This window comes from Sarcophilus harrisii, chromosome 1 (assembly GCF_902635505.1).
Source record: "Sarcophilus harrisii chromosome 1, mSarHar1.11, whole genome shotgun sequence".
Taxonomy (NCBI): domain Eukaryota; kingdom Metazoa; phylum Chordata; class Mammalia; order Dasyuromorphia; family Dasyuridae; genus Sarcophilus; species Sarcophilus harrisii.
This window is the reverse complement of record NC_045426.1, coordinates 268,139,425-268,150,728: the sequence shown is the minus strand read 5'-3', so window position 1 is coordinate 268,150,728 and position 11,304 is coordinate 268,139,425. Positions and strand designations below refer to the sequence as shown.

Sequence of the window (11,304 nt, the reverse complement as noted above, 5' to 3'; positions counted from 1 at the left end):
CTTGGAGTAAACATCCCTTAAGTCATCAAAGGGTTTGAAGTCAATCAGTTACCCTCATCCGGGGTTAGCCAAGGCTGTTTCACTGATATGTGGCTACTGTTCATGCTATAGTTTATTTTTAAAATATGAATGGTGCCCTGCACAAAGAAATACATAGGGGATAAGACAAATAAGGTGAGCTCAAGTAACAGTAATCCAATTGGGCTGGAATGTGGAGCACATAAAAGGGTATCCTGTGAAAGAAGACTAAAAAGATAGGTTGGGACCAGAAAGTCTTAAGTGAAAGCAAAAGGAATTTTTTATCTTATCCTTTCCAGAAATAGGGAGCCATACCAATTTTTTTGAGCAGGGGAATAACATAATGTATTCATTGGAGTTTTTTTTTTCTTACAACTACATGAAGACTGCCAAAGAAAGAACCTGAATATAGAAAGATAATACAGAAACCTTCTTCAATAGTTCTAGCTTGAACCAGAATGGTGACCTCTTCACCCAACTTTTTAGGGGATGTTCTCTATCTACTCTCAATAGTAGGTAGTAGAAAACAGTATTTCAGAATGCTCCCATACTTTCATTTTTGCTAACTGGGAATCATAAGTTTTGAGGGATTTGTGGACCTTGTAGACCTTGGAGAAGGTAATAAATGATCAAATTGAAGTTGGTTGAATGAAGAATGCATGAAGGTTGTAAATTCAAATGCCACATTTGCCACTTAAAATTCCTGTGACTTTAGGTAAGCCAGAACCTACCTGGATCTTTGTTTTCCCACTTGTAAAATGAAGGTCTGGATGACATATAAGGTCCTTTCTTGCTTTATATTTATGATGCTTTGATCCTTGAACCAGTGAAATTAGATGCAAGCTGGATTTCACAGAAATGCTTTTATTATTCTCATAACTTCAAGAATTAAACACCATATTTCTTAAATCTGCTCCCTCCAAGACATTTTTCCCCAGTGAGGCAGACATTTAATAGCTGGTCAAGTCACTTAGCCTCTGTTTGCCTCAGTTTCCCTATGTGAAAAATAGGGATAATAGTAGCACTTACCTCCAAGGTTGTACTCAAAATAAAATGAGATAATATTTGTAAAGCACTTTATACCTTAAAGTGTTATATATATATATATATATATATATATATATATATATATATATATACTAGCTATTATTACTGTGGAATCATAAGAAAGGCATTTTATCTTCTCAATTCTTCAGGTAATTCTAAGACTAAATTGCTAATATGCATAAGTAATTTTAGGGAATTTTAGGAGTCTCCCATGACCATGAATTCACAGGTTAAGATTAAAAAAAAAAAAAAAAGCCATAACAAAAAAAAAATCTACTTCAAATGCCTGACAATCCATGACTGCCTAAGACCTTGTCAATTATCAAAGGTATTAACAATAGCTTTTAAACCCTAAAACTGTCTCTATACCAATAAAGTAAGTTGAACGGCTAAGACAAGGTTTGATAGAAATAGGGATAAGAACTAGAAGTCTGATTTCATGTATATGGGAAACTCCCAGATGAAGTAACCCAATCCATCAATGTAAGGTGACACCTTTTCTGGAACATATAATCTTGGACAACTTCTCTCATTCCTCCCACCACAAGTCTTTTGGAGAAGTGAGGACCCAACTTTTTAAAATGTATTGTTTGATTTTGATGATTTTTTTTAATAAGAGATAACCGTTTGTCAAAGGGCTATCAAACTGCACATACCCTTTGATCCAGCAGTGTTTCTACTGGGCCTATATCCCAACAAAAGCATTAAAAAGGGGAAAGGATCCACATGTACAAAAATGTTTATGCAGCTCTTGTTGTAGTGGCAAGGAACTGGAAACCAAGTGGATCCATCAGTTGGAGAATGGCTGAATAAGTTATGGTATATGAATGTTGTGGAATATTATTGTTCTGTAAAAACCAATCAGCAGGATAATTTCAGAGAGGCCTGGAGAGATTTAAATGAACTGCTAAGTGAAATGAGCAGAATCAGGAGATCATTGGACAAGACAATAGCAATATTATGTGATGATCAATTCTGATGGACATAGCACTCTTCAACAATGAGATGATTCAGGCCAGTTCCAGTGATCTTGTGATGAAGAGAGCCATCCACACCCAGAGAAAGGACAGTGGGGACTCAGTGTGAATCACAACATAGTATTTTCACTCTTTTTGTTGTTGTTTGCTTGCATTTTGTTTTTTCTCATTTTTTTTCCTTTTTGATTTGATTTTTCTTGTGCAGCATGATAATTGTGGAAATACGTATAGAAGAATTGTACATGTTTAGTATATATTGGATTACTTACCATCTAAGGGAGAGGATGGGGGAAGGAAGGGGAAAAAATTCGGACACAAGGTTTTGCAAGGGTGAATGCTGAAAATGATCTGTACATAAGTTTTGAAAAATAAAAAGCTTTAATAATTAAAAAAAGGAAAAAAAGAGATAACCCTTTGGTAGGAGAGAAGGGAAAGACACACAAAGAAGGGAAACCTAGGTAATTACAAATATTCCATATTTCTAAAAAAATTTTCTAGTCTTAAAGAGTTTCCTAGGACAATTCCCAATGCATCAGATGTGAGAATTGCTTGCTATTTTTAGGGAGAAAAAGAAAAGATTTTTATAGTAGATTATTTATAATGACTAAATCTAGTGGGTAACTTCTCAACTAGCAAAAATAATAATAATGAAAATAATAGCTAAAATTTACATAATACTTTAAGGTTTGCAAAGCACTTCATAAAAAAGAAAGGAGGTAAGCATTTGTTAAGCATCTACTATGTGCCAGACAATGCGCTAAGAGCTTTACAAATATTATCTCAGTTTACCCTAAGAGGTAAGTGCTATTATTATTTCCATTTTACAGATTTAGGAAACTGAGGCAAGAGTGGTCAAGTGGCTTGCCCAGAGTCACATAGTTATTAAGTATTTGAGGCTAGATTTGAACTCAGATCTTCCTAACTCCAGACCCTAGGTTTCTATCTACTGTGCCACTAATAACTTTTGCCGAAATATTCAGTGAAATTAATTGTATACTTCCACTCAGAGAGCAGAACCTGATTCACAACCTTTGAATAATAATGAGTAAATGTAAAAGCAAGGCACAAGATTAGGGGGGAAAAAAGCATGTTTTATACACCTAGCTATACTCAGATTCTATGAGTTTATTTTGGCAGTAGTACCAGTATTTCTTAATAATGAACCGCGTGACAGTATTAACGCCACTTTGCCGACGTCTGGTAGGATGCAATTATAACAGCAATATCTCCCAGTAATGTCTCCCAGTCCCTCATCTCATTCTCCCAACATTTGGCTTGCTTGGCTGCTCCAATGACTTATGTACTTGTACCGTGATCAGAAGCAGCACTTAATTGCTTTCTCCTTGTGGCTTTGAATCAGTGAATGCACCACCCTGCTGTACATTCCTTTTCCAGATCACTGACCTGCAAAGAAAAAAGAACAGGGTCTCCTGCCAACACATTTCATTTTACTAGACTCAGGACTCTATCCTAAGCCATTTTCACTTCCCTTTGTCTGAAAAAGGGAAGGCATGTCTGTCATGCCTTCTTCCACAACTCTGAGTCACTGAGGCAAATGGTAAAGGTGTAGATTTTTCTGAAGGAGGGATTGTTTCCATCTGGATTTTGGCTTTTGCAGTATTGAAAGGCATTTTGTTCAGAATGAAATTCAAGATGGCCAAAGTCACAGCTGGGAGAGCAGCACAAATGGCTCTGATTTTCCACCTCCAGGGACCTGTGACCTAGACCTTGGCTCTCATTTTCTAGGAAACAGCATCCCTAACCCCCCCAACTCCCGTGAATGGGAGAGCTTAAGTAAAGAAGGTACTAAAACTTGTTTGCTGCTACTAATTCTTTCTGAACAATGCAGATAGATATCTCTGGCATGGCAGGAAATTTTCTGGAAATAGGTTAGTTCAGAAGCAACATGATGCAAGGCAGGGAGCATTGAGAAGGAGAAGTCAGGTGAGTGAGCCTCTTATGCGATGGTAAAGTCTGACTTCTTTCCATTTAATTCTAATACAAACCAGGATTAGATTAGCCACTAATATGCCTTCTAAGGCAATTATATGAGAAGCAGCTTGGCAAGATGAATAGAGAGCTGCTCTTGATGCAGGAACATCCAGTTTCAAGTCTCACGTCCGAAGTGACCCACAGCAAGTCACTTAATTTCTCACTGCTCAAGGTAGTTCTCTGAGATTGTAAATTACAGAGAAGGTGCTGACCTGAATGGGTAGAAGGAGTTTTCTCTTCTGGGAATTCCCTGTACCCGTGACCATGGGTTCATATTTGCCCCTCAAGAATCTACAAGTGAACTGCCACAGGGGGAACACATTAGAAGAAGGTGCATTGTTTTTTAAATAGTCTTATTCTTTAGCTTTTTTTTTTTTTTAACAGTCAGTAATAAGTCAGTCCCTGGTGAATAAATTCCAAACAAATTAGATAGGTAAACATGCACCTAGAGAGCCCCAGAGACAAAAGGTCCAGCACATCTTGAAACTGTGGCACACCCATCTGAGAGAATATCAAAAATTCAAGGCAATCAGACATATTTTCAGTTCCTATGGCATAGGACAATAAAGGATAGTTCTAGGTTACTGGACTGCATCAAGTTTTTTGATTTCAGATTGCTCTGCAAAAATAAACCAGCAGACGCTCTGAACTCTATCCAAGGCTTGAAGTCGGCAGACGCTTAAAACTTAAATGTTCCAGCTAGGTTTATTGTTCACACTGAATAGCTTTTGACTGGTTTATAGAAAGGATGCAGCAGCCAGTAAGACTCACTGATGGTCTTCTGATGACGTGAAGATGGGCAAAGGAAGCACATGCTCATACAGCATCTTTCAGGCTTTGGACCAGATGGGCTCTTGTCAGACATAGGGGAGAAGTCGAAATCGGCCACCTACGTGGATAAACCATAAAAAGTCAATATAACAGCCCAACTCTCCCAGGCCAATCTCTTCTCTCTTTCCTTCTATCCCCACACTCAGCAAACCAACTAATTTTGCCAGATTAGTTGCATTCATTTGTGATTTAGCCAACCAGAAGACTAGCTGGGAAATAAAGAACAAATGGAAGGATCTCTGACACTTGTTAGGAACAGAAAACATAACCAGTTATCTGGGGGGGAGGAAAAGGGGGAGGGAACCAAACACTAGTTATCCAGAAAACTTCCAATTATCCAGAGATGGATTAATTATTCAGTCTTCATGCATAGACTTATAGCATAAATGTCAAAATTGGAAGGGACTTGAGAAACCCCATCCTTGATCAGGAGCACTCTCTACAACATTCCTGAAAAGTTCTCATCCAGTTTCTGTTCAAATTCAACAAACATTTGTTAAACATCTACTAGGCCTGGGTATACCGAAATAAATACAAAATAGACCATCTTTGCAGAGTTTACATTCGACTGAAATATCTTTGCTAATAAAGAACTCACTACCTCTGATGTAGGGGTTCTTAACCTGAAGTTCACAAATGTATTTGTTTTTCAATATTTGATAATATTTTTCAATGTCATTAATTTCCTTGGTAATCCTGTGCCTTTATTTGGTGCCTTTATAAACATTATTGTGAGAGCAGTAATTAATTGAACCAGCTACACCCAGTGAAAGAACTCTGGGAGATAACTATGAACCATTACATAGAATTCCCAATCCCTCTATTTTTTTCCGCCTGCATTTTTGATTTCCTTCACAGGCTAATAGTACACTATTTCAAAGTCTGATTCTTTTTGTACAGCAAAATAACTGTTTGGACATGTATACTTATATTGTATTTAATTTATACTTTAACATATTTAACATGTATTGGTCAACCTGCCATCTGGGGGAGGGGATGGGGGGAAGGAGGGGAAAAATTGGAACAAAAGATTTGACAATTGTCAATGCTGTAAAATTACCCAGGCATATAACTTGTAAATAAAAAGCTATAATAAAGAATAAATAAATAAACATTACATGGCAAAAAAACCAAAACAAAACAAAACAAAAACCATTATTGTGAGAAGGGAGCCATAGACTTCACCAGTCTGCCAAAGGGGTTCACAAAAATTTTAAGAACCCCAATCTAGAAGCAATTCATTCCTTTTTTTTAAACAATTGTGATTATTAGAAAATGTTTTCTGCTTAGCAATACAGTGATGCAAGACAATTTCAATAGACTTGAAATGGAAAATGCCATCTGCATCCAAAGAAAGAACTATGGAGACTAAATGTGGGATAGAAACATCTTGTTTTCACCTTTGTTTGTTTGTTTCTCATGGCTTTTCCCTTTTGTTTTGATTTTTCTTTCACAACATGACAAAAATGGTAATATGGTTAAAATTCTCATACACATATAAACCATATCAGATTGCTTTCTTTCTGTCTTAGGGAGGAAGAAGGGAGAAGAAGATCTTGCAAAAATAAATGTTGAAAACTATCTTTGCATGTATTTGGAAAAAAATAAAATCCTATGAAGGGGGAAAGAAAATCCCAAATATGCCCATAAATAACTTAGTAGTAGTCTTCTCAGAAAAAGCAGAATAATTCTAATCCCTCTTGTAAATGGAATCTTTCAAATATTTTTAGACTGTTTTCCTTTCCTTTTATCCCTGCCCACCATCTTTCCTTCTCCTGGTTAAACATTCCCATTCCAATCAACTAATCTTTGTAAATAATGGCTTTAAGTCCCGTCATAATCAGGGTTGCCTTCCTTCACTCATGTTTCAATTGTTTATTTAGAGTTCTTTCTAATATGTGGGACCTGTAAACTCTAGTGATAGTTTGGACAAGACAGAGTAAAAGAATGGGACTTGAATGTCCTCTGGGAATTTTCCTTGTTTACTTTGAGTCTTCCTTTTATGGTCTTTTGTTTTGTCCCTTAGCTTCTACATCAATAAGAAAGGAAGAAGAAGGAAACTAAAAGAAACCAGTTTGGTTGTTTTCTAATAGCTCTCACTGAATGCCAAGAATTGTCTAAAATGAGGACTTTAGTCTATGAATTTCATTTATTCATATTGAATGACTGAATTTACTTCCTTTCATTTTCCAGGAGAAATGAATAGTATTTCCCCTATCCTGTCAAAAATTATCTATAAATATGGAAATATGTTTAGAAGACTTTACAGGTTTAACCTATATTGGATTACTTGCTGTCTAGGGGATGGGGGGAGAAGAGGAGAGAGAAAGAAAAATTTGGAATGCCAGGTTTTGCAAGGGTGAATGTTGAAAACTTTTTTTGCATGTATTTTGCATGAAAAATAAAAAGCTATTTTTTAAAAAAGGAATCTACAAATACAAGAAGATTCTCCTTTGACTAAAATTCTGAAATGGAAAGTTCTTTTTTATGTGTTCTGTGATTATATTTAGTACAAAGCAGTGCTGTCAAGAGAAATGGTGAGCACTAAACTATATGTAAGGATCCCTGTGGGCTGCATGTTAACTTAGAAAACTATACAAGCTTGCATATTTTTATTAATATGTAAAGGCATTAAAATCAGATAGCAACATTAATTAAATCTGGTCCTAGCCATACTTAGGAGTGTTGTGGACTTTGTGTTTGACATCTCTGGTATTGAGAACTCTGGGGAAGTTCCTATCAATGCAAGTTGGGACCTGTTCTACAACTTCTGGTCATGAAGAGAGCATTGGAAAGTTAAATCCTTTAGTATAAGTCAGAGTATAAAGTCAAATAGTATGTGTCAAAGGCAGGACCTAAAATCCTTCTCTTTCTGTCTCTGAGACCAGGTCTCTGCCCATCTCATGCTTCCTTTTTTTAAAATGAGAATTAGAACTCTAAAAAAGGATCTTTGAAATATATAGATGTGTCTAGGGACAGATCATATATGAAGCACAAGCAACAACTGTCCTCCTCCCTGTTTTCTCTTTCTTCCACTTCAGCAGGTACTGCAGTTCCACCTCCAGACTTGCAGACTTATTCTAGCCACGTCTGAGAACTGGTTCCTAGTTATATCAGGAGGTACAAAAAAGTGACCAGGATGGCCGAATCAAAGGCTTGACTTAGCATCAAGGGCTTTCTTGCTACTATTGACTTGGGTCTATTGCCAGAATCCCATGGTTCTGATTCCTATTACCTAGACTGTTTGCCTGGCTTCTGAACCTATTATGTCTCCTACCATTATATAGCCATCTAATCCCTCAGCCTGCCTAGTGATCTGGACTTCAGATCTAGTGTTTGATCTGACTCCTGCCCTGACTTTGGCTAGCCAATATGGTTTTAAAGAGAGATTCTTTTTCTGACCTTCAATGCTTGAATATTCTTCACATTGATCACCTAGCTTCAGATACCCAGGTTCCTCTTCAATCACCAGGCCATTCCCTAGAGCTGATTTACTCCTATATTTATTCCTAACCCTGCGTTCTGTTCTTTTGATCCTCATCTTTGTATTTACAATCTGCTGCCACTTATAAAGGAGGCAGGGACAAACTATGGTAACTATTTGGAAGTCACTAAGCTAAAAATTTTAAATTATTTGCAAACCCCAAATAGAAATAGTTTTCTAGTTGACCTTGATAAGGTAGCTAACAACTGGGAAAACCTCTTGCCCTTTTATATATTGGCTACTGCCCTGTTACCTGTCTCCCCTCTACCACTTGACCCCCCCCCCAAAGGAAACCTTATAAATGATAATAAGGATCACCCAATACCTCTACCAAGTCCTTCTGCTGAGTGCTATTCCGGTAGGTCACATATATGATGAAATTCAACATTCCTGAGATGAGTAAGACACAGGGCAAAACAAAGATTGCTGGGTGGATCCCTGGGGAAAGATAACACAGCAAATTTGTTGAAAATGAGGTTCAGATATTGACTTGCAAACATAGCTCAGGATGAGGAATAAACAGTAAACTTATTTTCTACCTTGTTTATGTGCTAAACTCATATTAGTATTTTTATTTTCATAAAAATGCATAACCTTCATTTTATGTAACACCAATAAATGGAACTCTGGATTTAATAAAAGATTACTTGGGGGGGGAGAGCTGATTACTCACTTTAGTACAAGACTCACAGTGGGATTCTCAAGCTCATCTATTATAGAGATATGACTCCACCCCCACTTTATGTAACACCAACAAATGAAAATCCAGTTTTAATAAAAGATTATGGAGGGATGATTATTCACTTTAATAAAGAATTCACAGTGGAATTCATAAGCTCATCCATTAAAGAGATTTGATTTATAATAGTTCTTCACACCAGGAACTTGAACCAAACTAAGAACAGGAATTAGCTAAACCAAATGAAATACACACACACACACACACACACACACACACACACACATTTTTCATGAAATGGCTAAATCAAATCTGTGTTTATTTTTATTTTATTTTGAGACTAAGTCACTCAAGCAGGAAGTAGAGTGGCCACTCACAAGCCTGATCTAACTGCTAATTAGCACCCAATCTTTAATTTCTACTTCTTTTCTGATCTGGTCCAATTTGTCCCTTCTTAAGCAGCCTGGTTGCCCCCTGCTCTGATGGGCTCACCATATTGGTGTCAGATTAAGTGCTGATCCTGATTTGCTTAGCTCCCTGAAACTTAGAATTCCCAAACTCAAGCAATTCGACTGCCCCAGTCTCCCCATAGCAAAGATGTGCCACATGTTTAGGCTGTTAAGAAGCATGTTATAATACATATTTTGAATTAAAACAGAATCTATGTTTCCTACAACCCATTGACCTAGAGTAAAATCAGACTATCAATGTATTCTATGAGCAAACCTGATCCAAACCAATATTTTATTTGGCTCAAATTCAAGACTTGTACCTAGTTTTTCACAAATGTAACTATTGTATTGTCTGACAAAGTGAAGTATACTGGTTTAATCATGCAAAGTGGATTCTGGTGTTTAAAGAACACATCCCAGTCTGCTTAGGTTATTTCTCCCTTGGGTACACCTTAGTATACAGCACAAGAAGGAAAATCTAGTCATCTGTGGTGGGAGCTTTATAACCCAAGTTCTACATTAATCCAGTGAATTATTCAGAATCATTTAAAAGGCCCAAAGGAGATATCACTAGGGAATGAGCCCAGGGAATGAATGATCTGAACTAGATTTCTAAACTATTATAAGTTCGCCAGATGCTTCCTTTATCTTTGGTTTTTTTTTTTATATATAGTTATTTTTATATAGTTTTATATAGTTATTATATAGAAAACAAAATGCAAACAATAAAAAGAGTTAGAATGTCATGTTGTGGTCCACATTCAGTTCCCATAATCCTTTCTCTGGTTATAAATGGCTCTCTTCATCACAAGATCATTGGCATCAAATATCTCATTATTGGAAAGAGTCATGTCTATCAGAATCAATAATTGTATAATATTGATGTTACAGTGTACAGTAATCTCCTGGTTCTGCTCACTTCACTTAGCATCAGTTCATGTAAGTCTCTCCAGGCCTCTCTGTATTTATCCTGCTGGTGATTTCTTATAGAATAATAATATTCCATAATGTTCATATGCCACAATTTATTCAGCCATTCTCCAACTGATGGGCATCCATTCAGTTTCCAGTTTCTGGCCACTACAAAGAGGGCTGCCACAAACATTTTTGCACACATAGTTCCCTTTCCCTCCTTTAAGATCTCTTTGGGATACAGAGTCAATAGAAACACTGCTGGGTCAAAGGGTATGCACAGTGTGATAACTTTTTGAGCATAGTTCCCTATTGCTCTCCAGAATGGCTGGATCCGTTCACAGTTCCACCAACATTATATCAGTGTCCCAGTTTTCCCACATCCCCTTCAACATTTGTAATTATCTTTTCCTGTCATCTTAGCCCATCTGACAGGTATGTAGTGATATCTTAGAGTAGTCTTAATTTGCATATCTCTGATCAATAGTGGTTTAGAATACCTTTTCATATGATAAGAAATGGTTTTAATTTCTTCATCTGAAAATTGTCTATTCATATCCTTTGGCCATTTATCAACTGGAGAATGGCTTGAATTTTTTATAATTTGAGTTAATTCTCTGTATATTTTAGAAATTATCTCTTCATCAGAATCTTAAATGTAAAAACATTTTCCCAATTTATTGCTTCCCTTCTAGATCTTGTCTGCATTAGTTTTGTTTTTACAAAAACTTTTTAGCTTAATATAATCAAAATTATCTATTTGGTGTTCAATTATGAGTTCCAGTTTTTCTTTGCACACAAATTTCTTCCTTCTCCACACATCTGAGAGGTAAACAATTTTATGTTCTTCTAATTTGCTTATAATATCACTCTTTATGTCTAAATCATGAACCCATTTTGACCTTATTTTGG

General features: G+C 36.4%; 1 protein-coding gene across 1 annotated transcript in view; it reads right to left on the bottom strand.

Moving 5' to 3' along the window:
* Positions 1–4,397: 4,397 nt before the first annotated feature.
* Positions 4,398–11,304, bottom strand: part of TMEM130 (transmembrane protein 130) — a 58,969-nt gene continuing 52,062 nt past the window's right edge. Inside the window, 2 exon segments of the mRNA XM_031941649.1 lie at positions 4,398–4,923; positions 8,675–8,787. Of these exon segments, the coding sequence (XP_031797509.1) occupies positions 4,747–4,923; positions 8,675–8,787 (290 nt within the window). The 3' untranslated portion in view covers positions 4,398–4,746.